The following is a 24876-nucleotide window of genomic DNA, read 5'->3' as shown; positions in this document are numbered from 1 at the left end:
CTGTTTATGTTTCAATTGTTGCTCATAATCGTTCCACAATTCTGGCAACTTCTCAATAATAATTCTAGTAACAAATTCATTTGATTGGTTGATATTCTCAGTATGAAGCTCCTTTAGCAACTTATGATGTTCACTTATTTGTTCTTTCACATCTTTATTCTCAATTATCTTCCATCTATAGTAGTTTCACATGACGAACCTTTACTTGCTAACATCCTTAGCATTGTACTTTATTGCCTAAGAATCCTATATCTTACAAGCTTCCTTATAGATGCAATAGACATCGAACAAATCACTAGATAAAGTGTTAATGATAGTATGTTAGCATATCTTGTTTGCATGAGTCCTTACAACTTTATGGGCCTAGTTAGCATTAGTAGCGTGCTCGAGTTGAGCAAGAGCATTAGTTACATCATGCAAATCAAGGATGGTAAATACTCGTTCTTGCCATCAAACACTTTTATCTTTGAAATTTTTGGGAATGGCCTTAGCAGGGGAACAACAATAGCTGTAAGGATAAATTGATCTCCACCAGAACCATTAAGAATATTCTTAAGGGCCACATTGTCAGCATTGGATGCCATTAGTTCTTAAGATTGTTGGCGATAGGTAGGAAACAATAGCTTGAGTTGGGCTAAAAGACACTGTCTTTAAGAACTATATTGGCACACTAGTATGGCAAACTGGTGACTCTCTAGGATTAAACAAGCTTGTTTTGCAAGCAAGCAAGGCAACAAAATAGAAGAGACTGATAAGAAAACTACTCAAACAACATAGCATGCACAAAGGAGGAAAGAAAGGCTTGAAAGCTCAAGATCTAGGAACCTGTTCTGTCTTCAAGTAAGCCTATATATAAGTCACGACATGAATGTTGGGACTAAATGTTAGGTTAAGTCTCCATTAAGCACTGGTTATACACACATAAAACATTATGAAGCATTTGTTTGGAACCGTTGGAAGACAACCACATTAATGTAATAAAATTTGTTTAAGAAATCCGTTTAAGTCCTAGAAAACAAAAAAGCTCAAATTCAAATTTTAAACAGCCAAAATTATAGGTTTTCTAGAAGCATTTTCTTAAATAAATTATTTAATTATTTTCCACAAGAATAATCTTATAAAAGAAACCCAATTCCCTTTTAACTCGCTCATAGGGAGGCAAATTAGTTGTTTTTAACTGTGATTGTCTTGAGTGGGTTTGTTTCATGTGTATGAACCCACTTTTCTTTCAAACCTATTTTACTAGCCCATTTCATTCCTTAATATATATACATTAGGAGTTCTCTTCATGTAGGCAATGTGAGACTTCTTCTTTTGACACACACAATGACTACAACACATCCTTCCAAGTAATAGAAAAGTTAACCATTTTGTTAGGGTAAATATGATTCAAATGAAAACCTTACTAAAATAGAACGACAGTTAAACAAAAATTAATTAAAGAGGGGTAAAGAGGATAAAAAAAGTTCAAATCTAGGTAAAGATTTTCTTGTTAAATATTACTTGTTATCTTTAGGAAATATGCTTTGTCCTCGCAAAAGAAATTATTACTAACAATTGCTCAGATTTAATTTCCATAAATTTAGATGATATATCCCATTATGCATTATTGCTTAGTTTGGTACGAGGGAATGGGCAATAATGGAGAGTGGAAACCAGTGAAGGAATGATCATTTTAATTGTTTAGTGCACAGGAGAATTCATCCAATGGAATGACCCATTGTCACATTTGAAGTAATCCCCATTCTATCAATGGATTATGTAAATAAGATCTATCCATCAGAATGACCTTTTGGACGACCAAATTATCCTTGGTTGTGAATTTTTTGTACAATATTATCCTTCCATTTTTTACTTTTACCTTGTCTCTCGACTTCTTCGTCTCTCTACTTGTCGCTCATCTCGGTCGCAGATCTTGTCTTTAGTTGCTCATATCGGTCGCTCACCTCTAATCTCCACCACAAATCTTCACTTACCTCCCCATTGTCGGTCGTTGGCGATTTCTGCAACCCTTGCTTCATCATAACGAGGCTGACAGATGGGTTTAAAATTGTGATCTCCCTCCCTGGGGAGGGGCTTCAAGCTGACAAATTCTCGTTACTATCATTATTAACTTTGATTTTCTTGCTTGATATTGAAATTTGGTCACCCATCTTCATCTCGCTTGGAGCTTTGATCACTCAAGTAGGACGGGCTATCTCATAGATCTAGTCACCCTTCTCTGATCTCGGAATTTTTGGCTTCACTACGTTTGTCTTGTTGGTTAAAAAAAAATTGCACCTTAAAAATTCCAATCTTGTGATGGCAAAGTTATGGCAGTTTTGTTGTTTATATATTTTTAGATTTGTTAGCTTGCGAATTGTTTCAAAAAATAAAAATCTTGCTTTGATTGCTGTGTTGAGTCATGGAACAAATTGATTTTGACGGTTTCTGGATAAATAATATGTAATTTTTGCTTAAAATTTCAAGAAGTGGCGGGAGAGTTAGAGGAGGCACAGGGACAAGAAGAAATTGGAGCCGGGAAGCGTGAAGGGCGACGATCCAGTGATGGGATGGCAAGTGAGAAGGAGAAGTTGGGGCTGTTTCGTGCCATCAGATTTTTTTTTTTTTAAAGAGTAAGGGTAAAACGGTATTTTGCTATTATAATTGCAAAAATTAAATAAAAATTATTCAATCATCCCTTAACATACCAAACATACTTCTTACCCTCATCCCTAATCCTATTTCTATTTCTATTCCTAATCTCATAGTTTTTTGATGAATGAGTTTTTCAAGCTTAATCTAAGTTGGTGATGGTCCATCATAAGCAAAAAGCAAAACAGGCGCGCGCGGGGGCAAAAGCTAGTTGAGATTCATAATGCAAACACACCTAAGAGCAAAGCTTAATCTAAATTGTTCATGTCATTTTTTTTATTTTTTTAGTACAGTCCTAAGCTATGCAGGTCAAAAACTATTCAAGTCAAAATTCAACAGGTTAAATTTATTTATTAAATACTAAAATAATAATTTTATAATATTTATTTTTATTATTATAATAATAACTTTGTAGTTTAAAAAAAGAAAAAAAAATTAATACTGAAATGGTGTCCAAAAAAAAGTCACATAGAGAACACCAGTGATTCCAATTACATGCACAAGCAATATTGGTGGCAGCTGGAAGGTGGGCGTGTAGATTCAAGCCTCCCATGCTATCATTAAGAAGTTGATTCATATCGCTTCATTTCTGGAAGTTCTTCCATCTCATCCAAAGTGATGAATTATTATTAAATTACATATACCACACACAGCTTTCATTCCTCTCCAATATGATCACGCCTTGAAATGGAAGGCCCTATTTTGTGAGGAGCGCGATGTCACGGATGATATTTCCGTGACCGTGTAAAGACCAAGATAATGAACGGTCCGCTGGTTAGCCTCGCACAATATGGGTAAAGGGGGCGACATTAGCATTGGGGGTGTTCTGCCTCAGTCTTCGGACTGTGTGCACAACTGGTCCCTGATGAGCCCATGGCAGGGCGAAACCAGTGTGATCCGTACGTGGTAAGGCTTGTCCTGAGGATTATGGGGTCCTCCAGGACGCCGCACGGGCGCCGTGTGCTGCGCCAGACTCTCAGCCCGTGACAGAGTGGTATCAGAGCAGGACGTACTTTACTGCCGTGTGCGCGTCGGGTCCCACGTTGGGACTGGTCGGCCTCGGCACCGCTCCAGAAAGGCCTCCGAGCAGGTGGGTCCAAAAGTGGGGACTCGGGCGGGAAGGTTGGCCGTTGTCGACTCCACTCCTGTTGGCTCGCGGGTGCGAGTGGGTCCGAAGAGTGCAGGACTCGGGTGGCCACTCAGCAAGTAAGCTGATGTGTTTGTGGCGGTACTGTATGTACGATCCTTGGGCGGAGTCGTTCTCCCCCTAGCACGAGGGCGTGCTAGATTGGGTGTGGGAGAATGTCACGGATGATATTTCCGTGACCGTGTAAAGACCAAGATAATGAACGGTCCGCTGGTTAGCCTCGCACAATATGGGTAAAGGGGGCGACATTAGCATTGGGGGTGTTCTGCCTCAGTTTTCGGACTGTGTGCACAACTGGTCCCTGATGAGCCCATGGCAGGGTGAAACTAGTGTGATCCGTACGTGGTAAGGCTTGTCCTGAGGATTATGGGGTCCTCCAGGACGCCGCACGGGCGCCGTGTGCTGCGCCAGACTCTCAGCCCGTGACAGCGAGGAGGAAATGTTGGAGGAAGGGGTTGCCTTGGTCACAAGCTACTTCTGCTTCTTTTTGTCTCCTTCCACTTTCCACATCCCATCCAATCCCTTCATTCCAGTTATCCTCATTCAATGTATAGAGGAGGCATCAATAATAATCTCTCCATCTAATCTCATGCCTGCTTATCCTAAACACCTACAATGTCTGTTTTGAAAAGTCTCCATCGCGTAACGCCTTTCCAAGTCATGTTCATGGATACTGAGTACATTCACGTCCCCACATTCATTTTGTTTTTAACAAGCTTATCAACATGTATATGCGACGCCGATACAGAAGCTTTACCATAATTCCTAATTTGTTCTACTCACCTTTCGCTGGGGACAATTTAACCATGACTGGTGTAATTGCACTGGAACTGAACAATAAAGTCATATTAATAATTAATAAATTATTATAAATATAAATATACAAATTACGATGTAATCTACTCTCTCTATTTTAAATTATAAGATGCTTTTAAATAAAATTTTATATACCAATAAATCTTATTAAATACACTTAATAACTTTATTTTTTTAAAATAAAAATATAAACTTTCAAAAACACTTATCATTTAATATATTAAAAAGAAAAAGGATATAAATTAATTATAGAGAAAAAAATAATATTAAAATTAATATATTTAATAAAATTGTAATTCACTCAAAGTATTTTATGTTTTGAAATAAATTTTTTTTAAAAAAATACTTTATAATTTAAGACATTGGGAGTATACTCTATAAATTTATAACGATACACAGGCATAGCATAGATAGTTTAACGAATCCAACTATTTATGATTATGGTCATAAATAGTGCAGCGATCACTTTCGGAAACTAAATTAGTGCAAAACAACGACCCCCGCTGCGCTATTAAATGAAAAATAAGATGATAATCCGAAATGAAAGCAAGGCAAGGAATTAGGAAATAGGATCATCCGTATTCATAAGTCGAGAATACAAGAGAAACTCGGGAACCATGCCGCGCTCAACAACTATGACTAGAAAAACTGATCGTGGCACGACACTGAGAAAAGCCAAAACTGAAGAGCCGACCGCTTCTTTTTCTGGTCTTTCACTGCAAGACGCGCACACCCTCTGAGACACACAGATACGCTCATACTGACTGCGAGCACAGTGGTTTTCCTCGATCCACAGACATTAAAAGTGATTTCTTCGTTATCATCACAGTTCTGTCTTCCTCGTCGAGGGGAAGAAAAAAGGCTCCAACTTTTCCAGAGAGACGAGCTGCGAGGGGAATGCAGAGGCGCAGGTGGATTCCGTTGGTTCTCTTACGGAAGTTGCTTACTGCAGCTATTTGCTCGATTGCGCTTGTGGCGCTCTTCTCTGTCCATTTTCGCGTTGTCCCCTCTTCGAAAGATCAAAAGTTCAATGACAAGATTTCCACGGTTTGTTCGGCTTCTCTTTCTCTGCCTTTTGGTTTGGTAAGAATTTAGGGTTCACCTTTTTAATTTGGGGCTCTCCGGGTTCCCACAAAGTTTTCCGATGTTCCAGAACAATTCACCCCTTGCTGTACAAATGAATATTTTGGTGTATTAGTTTGTTGTTTTAATTTATGCATTTACAATGAGCGCATTTTGGTTTCTGAAAACTGAAAAGCGTCAGTGTTACATGTCATTTTCTGTATTTTGTTGAGCAGAAGAAAGTTGATATCAACGGCCATAAATATAGATAATGAAGATTTTATCCACATTCTTTTATATACAGTCTATAGGAAGTTTAGCTTAATCCAGATTCATTAAGAGAAAATGGGATATGCTTCTCGATAAATTGGTGACTAAATGATCCTTTTTTCCTTTTCAAATTTTGACAGCCTCGTGATTGGCAAAGCTGGACGAGAGAGCTCGCTCCGCCCCATTTATCCAAATCCAAGGCTCCACTCCCTACTCCCAAGGTTCTGCGCTTCCTATAAATCTTCTGATTTGTTGATTTGATCTGTCTGTATTCTCTGAAATGTGAATGCGAGACATATTTCGATACATGTAAAATAGTTGATCTATGCGAAAAAAAAATTTATTTAGGAAAAAAGGAGAATAAGAAAGATATCTCATGCTATAGGCTTATTCGTTGCACTCGGCGTATTTGGGGTAGTTGCTTATTCTTAGAAAATCAGCCTAAAACCTTTACTTATTAATTTCTTCAATCTCCTTTTACTCTCGTCAACCGAGTGGGGAATTCCATTAGCACTAAAAAAAAAAAAATTCGAAGCGGGAAGTTCTGTCTCCTGATAAAACTTCTATTGGTTGTGCCCTTTGTTTTCCTTTTTTCCCTCCCCGAAATTCATTTAGATGCATAATCGTTTGACTTCAATTTCTTGATTTATTTTAATGGCTGTTCCTGTCAAGATATGTTGGGGTGGCTTGTATGTCGGCATCTGTTTATGTGAATTGTGTTAAGCAGTTATGCATCTTTCATGTTTTTACTCGTTTAGATTTGACAGTTAAATCATCTGGGAGGGGATTCAAACTATGACAAACTGTGGAAGCCTCCTTCAAATCGTGGGTTTCTTCCCTGCATAAGTCCTACGGCTAATTACACAAGTAAGGAGCTTAACATAATCATATTTTGTGAGTTACAAGTATGAACTTCACCATTACTCATTTCATCTTTTAAATATTTATCCAGCTCCAGCCAAGTCGCGAGGTTACCTACTTGTTCACACAAATGGTGGACTCAACCAAATGCGTGCTGGGGTCTGATCTCTTTCCTTAAATTGCTTTCATATGCTCTATCGGGAAAAAATGCTTTCGTACGTAAATCTTTGGTATTGGTGCCCATTATTCTATTGTTTGTCCTGCTTAATCTTTTTGAAGTCAAGAAAGTTCTCTGTGCTGGGGAAGAGTGCCAAAGCCCCATGATATGTCAAAACACGATGGTTGTCTTAAAAACTAATTGTCAATAGAATCTAGAATTTAGAGAAATTCATGGGATGTTCTTTTAGATATCATTTTTATTTGCACGTCAGAAGCTGAAAGTTAACTCCCTTTCCTACAGATATGTGATATGGTAGCTGTAGCTCGTATCATAAATGCGACTCTTGTAATTCCAGAACTTGATAAGAAGTCATTTTGGCATGACAGTAGGTAATTTTTAATTATATTTTTTAGTATTATATTTTGTTGTTTGCATTTTAGGTGATCTGATTCTATAGATTAATTTGTTAATTTGATTCACAGCAATTTCTCAGATATTTTTGATGAAGAGCATTTTATAAAGTCTCTAGCTAATGATGTAGAGATCATTAAGAAGCTTCCAAAAGAACTGGTTAATGTTACCAGAATAGTCAAGCATTTCAGAAGTTGGTCTGGCATGGATTACTATGAGAATGAGATTGCCAGCTTGTGGGAAGAATATCAAGTATGTCTGACGGATGTCTGTTGGTATATACAGTTCTATGTAACTGTTCGCTTAACTTACCCTATACTGCAACATATTGTGTTCCTATCTAATTACTGATACCCTTTAAGGTTATTCGAGCTGCCAAGTCTGATTCCCGGTTGGCAAACAACCGTTTACCTCCAGATATTCAGAAGCTTCGTTGCCGTGCTTGTTATGGAGCTCTTCGTTTTTCTCCGCTTATTGAACAAATGGGAAAAGTATGCGAGATGTTAATGCTTATTGGCTTCTTTGTTACCTATCTATTGATTGGTGCAAGACTGAAGGGGTGGTTGTTTTATTTCCATTTTTTATTTATTTTTATTGGTTCCTTGTAGTTATTGGTGGGGAGGATGAGGTCATTTGGTCCCTACATAGCATTGCATTTAAGATATGAGAAGGATATGCTGGCATTTAGTGGGTGCACACATAATTTATCTCCAGCTGAGGCTGATGAGCTACGAATGATCAGGTATGAGTGTTTTGAAATGATTGAATCCCATGTCCTTGCTTGATGCTTGGAAATCTTATTTGGCTTGAAATTTTCAGAGAGAACACTTCCCATTGGAAGATAAAGGATATTGATCCCAGAGAACAGAGGTCCAAAGGGTTTTGCCCATTGACTCCAAAGGAAGTTGGAATATTTCTTACTGCTCTTGGATACCCATCAAAGACTCCAATATATATTGCTGCTGGGGAGATATATGGGGGTGAATCCCGCATGGCAGAATTGCATTCCCGCTATCCATTGTTAATGAGCAAGGTAACAAATCAAATTAATGTGTTTGCTATATTTTTGTGCTTGATATTCATTTCATGAAGTTCGATAAACCCTTGGTACTTTGAATTTCCTGTGAAGATTGACTTTAAATTTTGCCGTGTGTAAATTGATGGTATGAAGTTGAAATGTTTAATTTTGGAGTTGAGTTGTAATGTCACGTGCATTTGCAATATCATTCTACTCCCTGCTCTTTTAAGTAAATAGGAAACATTGCCAAATGGATAAGATGTCTGGAGAGTGACAACCTATCTTATAGAATAATAGAAATGAATACAAGGTTCTCATCTCTCCCATTTTCCAAGTGCATGGGGAGCTTCTCATCATAAACCAGGTGTTTTTATACAAGATTTAACTAATTATGGAGTTTTCTATTTACAATTTGTTTGATTCAGCCCTTGTTTCAGTAAATTCATATAGATGCAGCCATAATTTCTATGAATGATAGGTGCTACCTATTCTGAGATTAAGGCAAGAAGTCTAGTCTAGATTGTTGGGTGTTTCTTGCATAGAATTCCTAAAGAAAACTACAGCCCGGAATGTAATGTTAAAGAGCACTAAGGTTGAGCTGGATTCTTTGGTTAAATCAGTATAGCTTCTCTGCTTTTGAAAAAAATTACTGAAAAATGGAACCATCATTATTAAGAACTGAAACACATCAGGTCACAGGCACCTGTACTGTAGTTTTGATTTATTTAGCTAATTTTCTCCCATTGGTGTTAAACTCTCTTTCATTGCATCCTAGATCCCTGTATTATTAAGGACTCTATTGCATCACCTGCTTTGTCCCTGAACTGAATTGTTATTTCTTTAGTTCTTATTTATTATTGAACTCTCTCACATGCACAAATTAATAGTTAAGATGAAAACAGTTGGTGGAAAATTAAGAAAGATTTATTTGATGTGGTACTAATTTAATTTTATGACTTTATTTTCTTTCCTATTAAGCATTCTGTGGTTGTTACCTATTTTATAATTTCTTTTACTTGGATTTAAGCTAGATTTTCTTTTATTTTTAGCTTACGTTTGGGTTTATTCATTTTAGGTTGAAGTTTTAATCATTTGAATAATTTTATTTAGCGCCCTATAAATAGCCTTGAATTCTTTTAGCCCCATTTGGTATAAGGGAAAAGTTTTTTATGGATGCGAAAGTGGAAATGAAAATGAAAGTGAGGTAAAAATTTTATAGGTTAAAAGGAAAAAATGCTTTGGAACTTTTTCACAAGGGGTGCTTGGTATTATAAACTTTTCATAACTTTTAAAAAGGGTGCAATGTTGCCCTGCTATTAATGTTGACTGTTAAATGTTTGCTTGACTAACAGATACTGATGTGGCAAGCTTTATGCGCTTAGTAGAATTACCTTTGACTGGGTAAAACATGATTTCCAAATCACGAACTCTTCCAGATTTTCTTCATCTTCTTGGCTCTGGTGCCAATCGAGAGGGATTTTATTGATCTGTCCAGTGAGTTTGACTCCAGTAAGCATGATATACAGTGTTAGGCAGGTCGAACAGACCTTGGTCCAAGCTTCCCTGCCAATCCAGCGACCCAAAACCTCCATTCTAGTTTTTGCTCTGCAACGTTGACAGATCAACTGGAACTGTTGGATTGAGCGGCCGCTACAGCAACTTCATGAGAACAGAGGGCACTAACATGGGTGGAGAGTGTGTGGAAAGATTGAAAACAGATTCACTAGCATGTCTCGCATTAGCAATTTGAAACAGCAAAAAAGCTATTTTCTGATAGCTATTCAAACCCTCCATGTTCTCCGGCTTTCATTCTAACAAGCAAAACAACAAAACCAAGAGACCTAATAGAGTTATGCTTTAGTCTGTGATCTCCAGGACATGTTTCATTCTGTTTGTATGAATTAGAAGCTAAATAAATCTTGATTTGATTATTGACAGTTGGAAATTTGTTTATAAGATTCTGTTTCTGGGTGAGACTGAAGGAAGACAACAGAAAAAAATGCCAATCATGGAAGGGAAAACTTCGCCACCGAAGAGCATGAGGAAGATGATGGGACGCTGAGAATTGGAGAAAGCCTCCATTTCTACAAAGGTCACACTCTTTGTGAGTGAGAGGGGCAGGAGAGGGGAAGAAGAGGGTGAGAGAAGTCCAGTTAGCATATGCCACATCAAGCTTTTTTCTGTTCAAAGTCACATTTAACAGTCAACGTTAGTATGGGTTAGCGGCGGGGTAAAATTGCATCGTTTTTAAAAGTTTTTGAGCGACATTGCTCTAGCAAAAAGTTCAAGATACGAGGCGGCTTTTCAGAGCATTTTTTGCCTTTTGACCCAAATTTTATTTAAGTGAGAAGGCTGGAATTGAGTTCTCATGGGAGCATGATAGAAAGTGAGTTTCATGGTTTTTTTTTTTGGTGGAATTGGGTTCCTTGGAGAAATTGATTCCAGCCCACCAAACAAGAAAATTTCAGAATTTCACTTCCACTTTCACTTCCATTTTTCCAATCCCAATTTTAACATACAAAATGGGGCATTTAGTTGTTATACCTTTTGATAAATTATTGTTGAGGTTATTTTCTGTCAGCTCTCTTTGCCATCTCTCTTCCTGTCCGTCCTCCTTCCTTTCCCCCCTTCTTTCTCCCTATTCTCTCTCCTCCCCCTTTCCCTTGTCATGCATGAACGATGTTATTATTTAAATACCCTCTTCTTGTTCCGGTTGAGGAGTAATGGTGGCTGAGACTGAATTTACATATGTTAATTTTTTATTTGTGATCAATTTCAGGAAAAATTGGCATCCACTGAGGAGCTTGAACCTTTTTTAAGACACGGTTCTCAGATGGCTGCTCTTGACTATATAGTATCTATTGAAAGTGATGTATTTATACCCTCTTACTCTGGAAATATGGCAAGGGCTGTTGAAGGTCATCGCCGTTTTCTAGGACGTGGCAGAACAATATCTCCAGATAGGTAAGGCTCTTTTTTCTAGAACAGAGCAAGTTCGATCTTTTGCCTCCCTTGTATTCACTTGCCTTCCCAAGCCCTTTCACTACTAAAGTGTTCTGATTATTTTATTTCCTATAAATCAGGAAAGCACTTGTTCGTCTGTTTGATAAACTGGATCTGGGAATGATAACTGAGGGGAACACTCTATCCAAAAAGGTTATTGATCTCCACAGGAGACGGTATGTCACTGGAAAAGTATTGCGTCCTAAGTCATTTATGGATGCACCATATCTAGGTGGAATGATTCTATTTGCAAGATAGTTTGAGGACTCTTGCTTGCTTTTTGTTTTTGATATGGGAGTATCATTTTTTTCCCCCTATTTATCCTGCTGACGAATCCGATTTCTTTATCAAGCTTTAAAATATGCTTGCGGCAGGGCAGCACTAAACTCCTTTTAACTGGTTTTTGCTGCTTGTTTGTTTTGCGTGTGGTGCAGACTTGGGTCACCCAGAAAGAGAAAAGGGCCAATTTCTGGGACGAAGGGTATGGATAGATTTCGATCAGAAGAAGCTTTTTATGCTAATCCTTTACCAGATTGTTTATGTCAGACAGAGTTACCAGTTATAAACTCCTCCCACCTAGATTCTTAGGGGAAAGGTAGTGTGTGTGTGTGTACGGATAGCTTGTTTAGCTATACCACTTTTCTTTTTGAAAGAATATCATTAAGTAGAAAAAAGAGGGATATACGGTTTGATGTAAAATTTAGAGAGTGGGGATCGCAAGTTGGGTAGTTCTGAAGAGGGCTTTGGAGAATGCAGTGCTCGTTCATTCAATCAAGAGGGGCCTAATTTTTGGAGGCGGTTGAGGGACTCGTTGACACGTAATGTAATTTAACAACTTTGAAATATCTAATGATAATGCCACATTTCCTTCTTGTAAACGTGCCTTGCATTGCATGTTACATTGCTCCTACATATTTGGCTTTTGGAGGTGGTTCTTAGTAGGCTGATAACCTCGACGTGGTCGTTGGTTTCTAACTTCTGCATTCTTGTCATGATTGTTTGTCACTTCATAACATCATAGTGTCATGGTGGTATTGAATTGACGAGTTTTTGATAGTCCTGGTGTCAAAAAACTTTTGGAGACTATCTGCCAGAAAAACTCCAAGCGCACTACAATATTGTGACCTTTCATTTTTCCAGACCGGAAAACTAGCGTGACCATAGGCTAGAGGATAGATTTTTTACCATCCGTTTTGTTGTCGGGGGAAAAAAGTTTGCTACCCGCTTCTAATGGTTTTAACTTTTAAATGTTTATGTCGTATGGAGGCTTGAGTACTTGAGGCATTCAACTGCTTAACATTTTTAACACAGTTATTTGATTAATAAAGTGAATTAAAAAATTATTTAATTAAAAATATTGGTATTTTTCCGTTGTCCAAAAAACTACGAATTTGACTAATTAGAATAATGTCGCGTCAGATAGATCAAATGAATCAGAATTCAGAATATAAAAAATACTTGAACATGTCTGAACAAAATAAATTTGAGAAAGGGGTGGGGCTGAGGTAGGGTCAAAATGAGCCAATGTAGGAGCAAAATGAAATCTCAGGGTACCGCTGCAGTATCGTAGAACTGGATAGGATAATGCATATCATCAACCCTTGCGTTCATACACTCTCCAACACATAATCTTCCATTCTACGTGTCGGGATATTTTTCCGTCATAGACACGCAGCTATAGAAACGGAATAGTGATTGCAATGGTGGGTGTATCCTTCCTTTCGACTTTCCCTTCTCTGCTCCCACTTGCTTGTGACTCGTCTCCCACCATCACCAGATACTCCTCTCGTGCTGTAAGTATGCTATTCAGTCACTATATCTGCGTACCAGTTTTTGTATCGTAAATGTAGTTGAAATTCTTGCTTCGTGTTGTTTCTCGAGTTCGCTAATGTTCATGACAACATGGGTTTCAATTATGACCCAATGACCTCCATCAGTTGCTTGTGGCTGATAATCTTTGTTCTGTATTTTATTAGGTACCTATTACTTGTAATAAAATCGAAATTGATGTTAGTGGTGAAGATAGGTTCCATCGAAGAGACGTTCTTAAATGCTTCGGGGCTACCATCGGCCTGGTAAGAGCCATCTGTTGATTCTAGTTCTACGAAAATTTCCGCGATTTATTGCTTTCAATGGCCACCAAACTAACATTGCCCGACGCAAGCCGGCAATTGAACTTCATATCATACATGAACTGTCTTCTCTTCGCAATTCAAATATGCGTGTTTGTCGTTGTAGGCTTGTCGATGCTTATATACCTTTAGTATATAGAATTAATGGATGCGAATGATGTGATGATGAGTTTCCGCCAGTTGTATCTCTATGTAGGGACTGATAGAAAGCTCTCCATCCCTTGTTGGGGTCGCCAATGCTGCTGATTTGATACAACGAAGACAGCGTTCTGAATTTCTATGTAAGTTTGTTTAGATGAACATTTTCATGCGAGTCATGCCAAAGTCAATTGATCTCTATTATCTGCCGAGTTCTAACTTTTTATTATCACAGCTGATATCAAGGGAACACTTTATACGGTTATAAAGGTTTGTAATGCTGACCGGTTTTCCTCACGGTTAAAATGGCTTGTATACAAATTAGAGATCATATATCATAATCCTTATGTTTGTGGTTTTTCCACATGATTGAACTACAAATATATCTGAACTGATTTCAGGGAAATCCTTATATTATTCCATCCTTGCTAACATTGGCTTTGAATGATGCTATGACTTATGATAAGGTGAGAAGCGAGTGTGTGTGTGTGTATAGTCTCATCCATCTTTCAAAGCAAATACTGATTGGAAACTGATTAAGTCTGTAGGCAACAAAAACAGGTGGCCCAAACGGATCAATACGGTTCAGGTATTCCTTTTCCCTTGGGCAGTAACTTCAATGAGTATGGAACTAAAGCATAGGAATTTAAATCTTCGATGGATACAAGACATGAGCACTTCATATACTCTATATATTAATATGGTGGAGTTTAGAATTTTGGTGTATCCTGAAGGTTATTTTGCTGCATCAAAAATTATCAGAATTTTAAAAGTAATTTATGGTTATGAGGATGAGAAAAACAACTTCTAAGTCATGGATGTTATGCTAACTTGTTTTTTTAATCTATCTTGAATTTCATGTTTTATAAGTAAGCTTTTGGTTGCACTGCAAAAGTTCTCCTTTTTCTTCGTGACATTTGGTTTTTACCTTTGCTCAGTGATAACCATACTATTTTTTTCTTTTCTTTTGTTTTTTGTTTTTTTTTTTTTTGCCCTGCCTGAAGCCCGGAAATAAGTAGACCTGAAAATAAAGGACTTTCTGCAGCCTTGAATTTGTTAGAGGAAGCAAAAAAGGAGATAGATTCATATTCCAAGGGTGGACCCATATCCTTTGCAGATCTGATCCAGTATGCAGGTTATATATTTTAATATCGTCAAGCTGAAACTCAAAAGTTATGAACGACACACAGTACACATGACAATGGGGTTTTATCTGTATTTTGACTCGTGATTTTGATTCTGTTGGATAAGGAAGGTTATATATATTGTGTTCGATGGTTAATGTTCTATTCCCTGAAAATATTGACTTAATCTTTTGTAGCGCAAAGTGCTGTCAAGGGTACATTTTTAGCATCTGCCATTCGCAAGTGTGGTGGAAATGAAGAGAAGGGAAACTTGTTGTACAATGCTTATGGATCAAACGGGCAGGTATATATCCTTTTGATCTACTCTGCTTTCAAACTTTTCAAGGTTTAGGGGGTCTTCCTCTTATTTTTTAAGATGGTGTGCAAGAACGCATCTCTTCTGAATTTTGGGGTAAAGATATCTTGGTTTATGACCAGTTTCACAAACTGAAGTTTTGGCAATAGACTACTGAAAGATCTGTTGTCAGAGCATGTGATGCGTGCAATTCTTATTGTTGAGCATGTAATATGTAGTCTCTCCTCAATAATCTTAAAGTTTACAACTCAAGCTTCCATCGAATTGCACATGTAATGCATGCAATTCTTAATGTTGAATCAGTGGGGCTTGTTCGATAAGCAGTTTGGTAGGGCGGATGCTCAAGATCCGGATCCAGAGGGTAGAGTTCCCCTGTGGGAGAAAGCTAGTGTCAAGGAAATGAAAGACAAGTTTTCTGCTGTAGGCTTTGGACCTCGTCAGGTACTTCATTTGACCACTATTTATATCGTGTGCTAACTCCCAAATGGAACATAGGAAGGCATTGACGGTCAACAATGTCATGCATGCCTTGAGAACAATGACTTCCAGGTTTTTTTTTTTGGGCCAATACCTTCACGGTTTTTATCATTATCATGCGAAGTACAGCTTAGCCTGCCATGTGGAATATTTTGTTCTGGCCTTGAAATGAGAGAAGTAAATCCTAACACGTTTTTTTCAAGGAAATTCTTCAATGAGAACCCCCAAGTTTTTTCAACCATAGAGATGCTAGTAAGGGTAAAATGTTACGAGATGAACATACCTTAAAAAGCAATATCATAATAGCCTTAAGTGTTTGAAATCAGTGACGTAAAAGTGAGGAAAAGAGTCCATTGATTTTCATCCTTCACTGGACATGCTAACGTTTACGCACTTAATTCACTACCCTCAGTTGCTTAACACATACAGTTTGCAATAGCCATCTTAATCTTTGGGATGAGGTATATGACAGAGTTTCTCTTTTCCTTTTGGCTGGCTTCTTAGATTGGCTACTTCATAGATCCATCGGCTTTTTTCCTCTCACAGCACCCTTTTATAGAAGTTTTTGACTTGACCAAAAAAAAAAAAGTTTTTGAAATGGCAAAAGTAGAGTCGAGAAAGAAAAGAATGACTATGAAAAACAATGAAAAGGAAGGCTTCATTCATTTATTCAACGCTACATGGACAGTGTATATAGTACTTACTGACTCCTTATTGCTGTGTGTTGACCAGCTTGCTGTTATGTCTGCTTTCTTGGGTCCTGATCAGATGGTAACAGAGACCTTACTGGCCACTGACCCGGATGTTGCTCCATGGGTCCAAAAATATCAACGGAGCCGAGAAACTGTGTCTCAGACAGACTATGAGGTAACTCTCTCTATCTCTCTCTATATATACACATTTTTTTTTAAGGGAAGAAGAGGGGTTTATGGTAAAGAGTTATTATCCCAACCCTCCTATTTGGTTGTCACAATCACTATTGGCACCGTTATTTATGAATGATCACCACTGGACGGCAGGGCAAAAAAAAGTAATTATCTGCGATATATTATGCTTACATGCATTAATGGTACCTATAGAATTCTTTATCGACGTCATTGTTTGGCTTGGGAATCGACTCTTGTTCCTTTCTATTTTTGCTTGTCAGGTTGATCTCATAACTACTCTCACAAAATTGAGCACCTTAGGCCAAAGTATTAATTATGAGGCATATACATATCCCGTCAAGAAGATCGATGTTACCAAACTCAAACTGTAGAAGGTGCGGATAGAAGCTGAAGCAGCAGACGATTGGATCTTTCCTTCCTCCTTTACCCCCTCCCTGCAATTTCAAAGTTTTGAGACTTCTGCTTTTGGTCAAGTGACAGTTTCAGAATGTAATTGCTTGTCCAGATGTATCAAAGGAAAGCACTTTGATAATTGAACAGAGTTTCAATTATATGGTACACTGATTTGACGAACAGTTTGATAGGAATTGACTTACTCGGAGACATGTTTCATCATAGTAAGTAGCAAAGACTTGTGTACATGGATGGCATCTGACCCTGCGAAAGTGCTTCAAAAAGCAACGATGACATCTTACTGCCCACATCATCAAGTTGCAATCCTCAAATCCACTTTCCAAAAAATTTAGAAATATTTGGTTCTGGTTAATGCTTGGATATTTTTAGCAAGGGCCTTCTAATTCGCTTACTTAAAGTGCAAAAAGAAACATCAAGGTCTCATGTATTTCGTAGTACCACTTGTCCAATGTAATTGACCATTAGTATGTTGAGAATTAACCGAATCATTGAAATGTGCATTCTCTTGCCATCCTAACTTTTTTCAAGCCACACCTTCTGACAACCCCCATGCATTTCTCCTCCTCGGTCCAGCCATCACACCCATTTTAAGGGTTTCTCACGATTGAAAACCCACCATCCAACATAACGTATTCCAGGGTTTATTTTTCGGGTTACTTGGTACAGAAATCAAAAGGAGAAAATCTGCGAAGGCATTGGAATTTGGAGATTATTCAAAACAGGAAATCGATCCTTTATAAGCAATGAAAGCATCCGTATTCGAACTCAAGGTACTTCAAATATATAGTCAAAATTTCTTATTGATCGAGTGTATAACATTCAGCATGCCCCGTGGGGTCGAGAGTTTTTATATCTCAGCAGAATTTTTTATGTGGAGCCGAACAGCAATTTGAATGTGACAGTAGCACTAGCAGGTAACTTGTGTAGATAATTTCAGGGAAGAAACATCCTACAGAGGACCAGGGAATGTTCCGTTCTCCCTTTGCTCATTCCATCTGTCAATCTGATGAACAGATACACAAGGCAAATATTAGCCAGCAGTTTCAATTTTAAATTAGTGGTAGCAAAGAAAACACATGAGATGAAGATATTCAAGCTTTTGCAGGATGGGCAAGATAAGTCAATGGTGAACAATTTATGTGTATAATCTAATAGCCCACTCTAGGGCAATGTTGTCAATATAGGCGACCAGAATGTAACCTTATGTCCTAAGATTTCAGGGTTGAGCTGGGAAGTCGAGGGAAGAAAGGGAAAAATGCAGACTGAGCTCCAAAGAGATGTAGGTTTTGCGTGAAGGAGCTCTGTCAATGGAGTTAACGGAGTCACTTATAGGAAGAAAAAACCGCCCTTTGTGTGTGTGTGTGTGTTTTTTTTTTTTTTGGGGGGGGGGGGGCGCTGCATAACATCGAAATTTCAGGAGGTCCAAGTCACTTTTTGGAGTCTAGGGTGTTAGTTGCAGTCTTGCACATGTTATATGCACTTTAGCCAGAAAAAACTACAAACTAGTTACGACTATTTTAGTATTTTTGCTGAGCAACACTAAAATTACAAGCAAACATTTTTTTCAACAAAATCACGCTAACCTTCCCAGAGGTAATACTAGATTACACTTGATACCCTCGTGTTTCAAAAATTACAGTAGGTTTCCTTAAGATTTGACGTATATTGCTAGGCTTTTGTGAAGCAACTCTGGATGAAGGATAGACACATATAATATATATATCAAGGAGAAGATCTTATACAACTTGTCCAGTTAATCAAGTGAAGCTCCTGTACCTCACAAGGAACAGCCTCGTTTCCAGGTACAAGTCACAAACAAATCAGCGTAGTCAAAGGCACTCACTGAGGTGCTAAACAGGTCCAGCACCTCACTCATCAAGAGAGGGGCTGCCTTCACTGAGGAGCCAAAAGGAAAGTGCCTGTGGCATCTTTTCCCTGGTGAAAGGCTTGCACCTCAGGCAACTTACTCAGGTGAAGCAATCAGCCTACAAGTCAAATTCAAAAACCACAAAACAGAAGTCCATTCCAACCATTTATATATAAGGGAATAATAGGGTAAGATTGTACCTCTTACTGTCTCACATTCAAATATTATTTGGGCTATTAGTTTTAAGGGCTTTGTAGACATTCACAATACACACACACACACACAAAGCATCAGAAACCACCACACTGTCAACCAGCTTCCTTTTACAATATTAAATCCTACACAAGAACATTCATTTAGTGGAACAAGTAAACCACAGCTTGATATACAGAAACTACACGAGTTAGGGTTTGGGTTGAACTCTAATACTAATATTCATGATCACGCCCACAGCTACTATTAAAGCCTATAAACTCTAATGCATTCCGCCTTTTCAAGAATCCATTGTTAAATGTTATTTCAAATCACATTTGTCCCTTTTTCTTTATATGCATATTTTTTGTTATTTTAGCACCTTGACTTACTTCAGCGTGCACTTTCATAAGTCATTTTAAGGGCAATTTTTGCTTTTTGACTACCTTGACACAAATAATTTTGTCATAACAGCCAAAGGACAGGATGCTGGATAACATATTGAACATGATATAGAGCAGGGTTGACAAAGAGTCTAAGAATATGAGGATCCAGAGTATTGTGTAACTATCCTCAAGATCCCCCCTCCAATATTATAAAGATACCAGACATAGAATCATAAAACAAGATATGTATGTAGGCAAAGCACTGAAACAGATGAACAGATTCTAATGCTGCCTATTAGAAATAGTAGACAATTAACCATGTTGAATGCTGGTGGAACTACATACCCATTCCCCAGGGCAAAGAGACCGGTAATATTTTGCAAACTTGTCACATTCTGGGGCACCTTCCCCTTTTGCAGCTATGCATCTACAAAGGCATCACAACGTTGTAAAAAATGTGAGGAGTTATTCAGAAAGTGTAAAAAAGAAGCTTAATGAAAACAAAAGGCAACAGACTATAGCTCACCGGTGATACTCAACATATCGAGTAAAGCAATGCCTTGTTTGATTTGTAGTTGGGAAGCGGAAATCAGCTGGAGCAGTCTCAAGCTGTAATCAACAGCACAAATGTGAATAACCAAAACCAAAAGGAAATCAAGAGCATTCTCACTATGAAATTAGGTTGCTCTTCTTGAGAGGAATCGCATTAGGCTGAATAAAAGCAACCTTAATTTCTGGGGTTTCTTCTGCTGCTTCTGGTTCATCTGTCTTTTCACTGCTTTGCTGTAGTTGCATTGATGCTTCCTTCAGAAGAATCAGAGTCCAGCTCAGCGCTTTCTTCAGCAGCTGGAGCAAGTTCAATGCTTTCCTCATTAACTAAGAGGCAGCTGCAGTGGCTGCTTCCACAGTCTTCTCAGCAACAGCTTCTTGAGAAGCCATCTCCTTGGGGACTTCAACTTCTTTGACTTCCAAGGGTTTTGTGCTTGTCTCTGTTTTCTCCTCTTTTTCTTTCACAAAATATTGCTGCAAATCAAAGAGGGAAAAAGATGTTTAGTGTAAGCAAATGTGTCATGACAAGAGTAGACCAATCACCCAGTGTCAAAGAAAGAAACAAAACATTCAAAATGATTGACTTTCAACTGATGATTGAGAGCATTCGATGTTTCCACCAGTTGCTACGATGTCGGAAAGATAGAAACAAGTTATGCATAAAATGTATATATATATATATTCAACCAGAACTTACATTTCAATGTATTTAATATTTCCAGACCTATTGTTGGGTCAAAAATCCATGAGATGAGTCTCATGCAGCATATATGGTGCATTTAGGATATGACCAAGCAATCAATTATGAAGACAGAGTGAGCCATAAAGTCTACTACTAAGACACTAAGCATGAGAAAAAATTTCAAATCCCACATGCGAATTTATTTAAAGAAACGTATCATTTTGCCAATCTTATTAGTCAAAGAACAGGTATGCATAAGGCAGGTTAGAATACAATTAACAATTAAACCTGGCACACATCTCTGGGATAACATCGATAGGCCATTATAGAGGCTTGAATTTATGCACATGGTGCAGATCTCGCATATAATTCTGGAAGGCAGCCTGATTTTATTCTTAATTATTAAGCGACTACGCCCGATCAGCGAAAGACAAATGCGCCAAGTAAAAAAGGTCCTTGCTTTCATTTTGAGCATTATAAACATATATAATCGTGCTAATGAATATAAGATTCTCTAGGGGGATGTCGTTAGTTATTTCAAGAGACAACAGTACAAAGTAGAATAATTGACTTAAGTACAAAATAAACTAACCAACTCCAGACCAAGGACTCTGAATTGCTACGAGATTAAATCAAGGTTCGATTTTTTTCTTCAAATGAGTGAAACTTGGAAAGGGGATCGATGAAACAGCATCTATAGAAATCATTCCGCAGGAAACTCCCACACAAACCCTCGCTGATCCGCCAGAATCAAACTTCGTCAGATGAAAACGATCGCCAATATGACATTTGGAAGGTGCAATCAACATTAAACACATAATTGACAGCCAGAAATTCAATAAGAGTAAACTAAACAATACATATTGATGGTTGAATTAAGGAAATGGAAGAGTACCTCGGCAAGAGAAGAGGATTTTTCTGCCGTAGCTTCCGCCATTGATGAAGGAGGGACGACCCGCAGTAAAGAGGTAAGGGAGGAGGCGGCCAAAACAAAGAGGAGTGGAAGACGCGGGTAGATTAGAGAATCAATTTTCGGACCGGACTGGGGTTAGGGAGTTGAGGTCAAAGGTCAAAAATTTACCCAGCTACTGCCTCGGTCGAGAGCGGCGCGTATGGAGCCCGCGTTGCCATTGTAACACCCGAAACATCGAGACTACGCCAGACCGAGCTCCATGACCCGATCCCGAATCCGGATCCACCATCTTCCATCTCCCCACGCACAAAGGTTGAGGGCTGCCCTTTTTGTTTAAGGTCCAGTAAAAAAACCTCTGACCCAATTGCAGTCGAGCTTGGCGATCCTTGACCAGAAGTTTTCTAGATGACATGGACAAGGATCAGGTGCTGGGCTCATAGTGATAATTAAACATGGTATAACCAACAGGAGTTAGTTCGAGTGACAAGTGATTCCACTCCGTTAAGATAACGGATGGGTAACCTAAAAAACAAACATGGTATACTTGGCTCAGAACCCTTGAACACAAGCAATTGCTTACAAATTAAGAGTGCCCAATTAGCGCCACGCAAGGTGTAGATATAGTAATTGTTAACAGTAAGCTACAACATATGAAGCTTCAAAACTTGAAGCAGCAAATATCATTGCGATGGTATTTGGATCCTCGAATATAATTGAATAATCTAAATTTAAAGTATTTGATTTATGATTTTGAGTATGGTTAAAAACAAGTTATAATTTGCACTACTCCAATTTCCTATTATAAGGTACCTTCTCAAGGAACTTTTTTATCCTCAATATAAGAAAATACTTGATGGGATATTAATTATATTTTCTAATATTACCTCTAATTAAATTCATTAATTATAAGAAAGAATGTAACACAAATTTAATTTTTTTTCATTTAAACATAGGTAAAATTTGAAGTTTATATTTGAGGGCAAAAAGGCAAACTCATGAAATCATTGTTTAGGAGCATTTAATACCCTAAAGTAAAAAAAAAATGATAGGAATACTTATAACATTACTTCATTAGTGAAACAATGACCAATCACTTAGACTTGATTGTTTAGCTATCATCTAAGCAAAAATTAATCATTTTTTGCTAGTGTAGATTGAAAAGTATTAGACAAAAGGGCAAAAATACTTATGAAATTATCGACTAGAGCATCTAGTAAGCCAAATTGAGAAAAAAAGCAAGAATATTTATAACATTACTTTAGTAGATATAACAATAACTAATCCGTCAGAAGTTTCTTTGAGGAGACTTTGCCAGAGAAATGTTTGAAATCTCTGTCAAGGGCATCATCAAATTGATCAAATGCCTTCTCTGCTTCTTGAATCAATTTCATCATTTTCAAGTTCAGAGTCTCAAATGGCGATATCGACACCATGATTGGAACATTGGTGGGTAGAGTTGTAGTGTTGAAAGTCAATTGAGGATTTTGAACCTCACCATGGATGAAATCGCTTAAGGCGGTGCTAATATTCTTAAGGTAGGTAGCAAATAAGGTATGTACAACCACAAGGGCATCATGAGTAGAGATGGCCTCCTTTATGAAGTGCTTGCATTCTTTGCAGCAAGCCATATCATCTTTGTTCTTAATCTTTGATTGTGTATAACTCGTTTCACTATGTTGAATATTAGGTTTTACAAACAAGAAAAATAAGAGAAGAGGTAGGGAGAGGGTAAGATATATGGCGATGGAAAGAAATTGTGTGGCATAAATTGCCCATTACTTTTCCAAGTAGAGAAGTAATAAGTGTCAGGTAATTTTAAAAAGTTGGTCACTGTTGTACCTACTAAAGTAACATTATGAGTGCTCATATACTTTTTCTCACTTTAAATTACTAGATGCTCTTGCTAGACAATTTCATGAGTATTTTTAAGCCTTTGCTTAAAACTCTTTTAGTCTACCTTAGTAAAAAAAAAGGTCAATTTTTGCTTAGGTGTTAATTAAACCTCAATATTTAAGGGATTTAATAGATTGGTCATTGTTGCCCTTACTAAAGTAATGTTATGAATATTTTTGCCTTTTTTCTCACTTTAAGCTACAGGATCCTTTTGGTCGATGATTTTGTGGATATTTTTACCTCTTTGCCTTTCATTTTATTTTTATATAACGTTAATGGTTTAATCACCTCTACTTGATTTTAATGAGGTGGTTATAAGTACCTTGTAATAAGAACAGGATGAAGTAAATATTTAATTTATTTTTTTATAGGTTAAAAGCAAAATTTGCCTCATTACTTTTTTGTCGAGAGAACCTAGTATCCTTAACTTTTTGTTAGAGTAATGTAGCCCTCCTTATTTCAAAATCAGAGTAATGTCTCCTTACCATTAATCTTGAAGGGTGTTGATCGTTAAATAGCTATATATGAATGATGGAGAGTTTTTTTAAAATAGGATTCCATATGTATCGCCACATATCCTTAAAGGCACTGAGTTATGAGCCTGATATGAGTTCACGGCTCATATGATGACGACAAGGTGTATAGCCATAGAAAGATGCCATTAAGGTAACAACACACAATGTAATAGATGATAGAGGTTAGAGGTTTGGAGAACAAGCTTGAGGAACATGATGAAATAGAGAGTGGATTAAAGAGATAAAGAAAGATTGAGAATTACAAGACTAAAGTAAAAGTAGAGTGAAAGAAAAAGCTATGCAAACAATTAAAGAGAGGAGATGTGGAGTCTAGACCCACTATTCATTCAAGCTATGCAAATAATTAAAAACCATAAGTAAAAGTAAAGCGAAAGAAAAAGCTATGAGTTTTAAAGGCAGCAGACAAATTTGAGAAAGCTTACCATAAATAGGATTTCAACTATGTTAGCGATAGTATTTCCAAGTTTGGTGTCAGCAAGGTTCAATTCGATCCCTCCTTTAAGTAAGTTTTAAATCAAGTTGGGCAAGAATCATTTGCCCACAGATTGTCAAATCAAACGCCATCAAAATCCCATTTAGCTCTAATATGATTGCTCAAACATGAGTTTTGATTCTGCTTGCTCTTTTTATAGATTATGTGAGTGTTTATATATTCCTATTTGGCTCAAATCTAAAAGTTGAAGTATCTATAGTTTGGTCATATCTTTGAGAATCAATTAATAACTTTATAACTTTACCTACTTCAAACAACCTTGCCTAAAACTCTAGCATTTGATGTCACACCCTTACTAGTGTGGATGTTAGCTTTATCCTAAAATGTAGTATCGTGTAATTCTTCTAAGAAACAATCTCTTTGTCTTGATACACCACCTCTTCCTTAAGGAGATTTGGTGAGAAGAGTGGCAATGATAGTGTTTGAGGGGAAGAAGAGAATAAGATCAAGAAATGAAGGAATATAGGCCAACCTGGACCATATAGGTTGGTTTAT

The 24876-nt window shown here is 37.5% G+C and overlaps 2 protein-coding genes and 1 pseudogene across 3 annotated transcripts; 2 read left to right on the top strand and 1 right to left on the bottom strand.

Annotated features, from left to right (window-relative positions):
- The first annotated feature begins 5126 nt into the window (after nucleotides 1-5126).
- LOC129303163 (O-fucosyltransferase 7) lies at nucleotides 5127-12260 on the top strand. 2 transcript variants are annotated; one of them, XM_054942275.1, is made up of 12 exons: nucleotides 5127-5644; nucleotides 6070-6150; nucleotides 6697-6796; nucleotides 6882-6949; nucleotides 7251-7335; nucleotides 7444-7613; nucleotides 7724-7852; nucleotides 7970-8103; nucleotides 8181-8394; nucleotides 11159-11343; nucleotides 11463-11558; nucleotides 11817-12260. In XM_054942275.1, exons 1-12 carry the CDS (start codon nucleotides 5495-5497, stop codon nucleotides 11968-11970), a joined length of 1566 nt encoding a protein of 521 aa, XP_054798250.1. In that variant the 5' UTR covers nucleotides 5127-5494; the 3' UTR covers nucleotides 11971-12260. The 2 variants fall into 2 exon arrangements, with proteins under 2 accessions (XP_054798250.1, XP_054798249.1); XM_054942274.1 differs by having other exon boundaries at nucleotides 5130-5644; nucleotides 7251-7339; nucleotides 7433-7613.
- A 634-nt stretch (nucleotides 12261-12894) lies between these two features.
- LOC129303164 (thylakoid lumenal 29 kDa protein, chloroplastic-like) lies at nucleotides 12895-17071 on the top strand. Its single transcript, XM_054942276.1, has 11 exons — nucleotides 12895-13175; nucleotides 13359-13457; nucleotides 13711-13795; nucleotides 13888-13922; nucleotides 14054-14119; nucleotides 14201-14241; nucleotides 14657-14787; nucleotides 14974-15080; nucleotides 15396-15533; nucleotides 16302-16436; nucleotides 16717-17071. The coding sequence occupies exons 1-11, from the start codon at nucleotides 13083-13085 to the stop codon at nucleotides 16825-16827; spliced, it is 1041 nt and encodes a 346-aa protein (XP_054798251.1). The 5' UTR covers nucleotides 12895-13082; the 3' UTR covers nucleotides 16828-17071.
- Nucleotides 17072-17579: 508 nt separating this feature from the next.
- LOC129303166 (cytochrome c oxidase subunit 6b-1-like) lies at nucleotides 17580-21786 on the bottom strand (annotated as a pseudogene).
- Nucleotides 21787-24876: the final 3090 nt, after the last annotated feature.

This window comes from Prosopis cineraria, unplaced genomic scaffold (genome assembly GCF_029017545.1).
Source record: "Prosopis cineraria cultivar Desert tree isolate PC_DT_omini unplaced genomic scaffold, ASM2901754v1 PC2, whole genome shotgun sequence".
Lineage (NCBI taxonomy): Eukaryota > Viridiplantae > Streptophyta > Magnoliopsida > Fabales > Fabaceae > Prosopis > Prosopis cineraria.
Note: the sequence above shows the minus strand (reverse complement) of the source record. Positions and strands in the feature narration are given on the sequence as shown.

What these genes read in the sequence shown, in the direction of transcription:
- LOC129303163 (XM_054942274.1), top strand. Translation starts at nt 5,495, where the DNA reads ATGCAGAGGCGCAGGTGGATTCCGTTGGTTCTCTTACGGAAGTTGCTT. An exon ending in GATGAGCTACGAATGATCAG is followed by an intron (nt 8,104 to 8,180) that starts GTATGAGTGTTT and finishes TGAAATTTTCAG; the next exon opens with AGAGAACACTTCCCATTGGA. An exon ending in ATTGATCTCCACAGGAGACG is followed by an intron (nt 11,559 to 11,816) that starts GTATGTCACTGG and finishes CGTGTGGTGCAG; the next exon opens with ACTTGGGTCACCCAGAAAGA.
- LOC129303164 (XM_054942276.1), top strand. Translation starts at nt 13,083, where the DNA reads ATGGTGGGTGTATCCTTCCTTTCGACTTTCCCTTCTCTGCTCCCACTT. An exon ending in CCAGATACTCCTCTCGTGCT is followed by an intron (nt 13,176 to 13,358) that starts GTAAGTATGCTA and finishes GTATTTTATTAG; the next exon opens with GTACCTATTACTTGTAATAA. An exon ending in ACAGCGTTCTGAATTTCTAT is followed by an intron (nt 13,796 to 13,887) that starts GTAAGTTTGTTT and finishes TTATTATCACAG; the next exon opens with CTGATATCAAGGGAACACTT.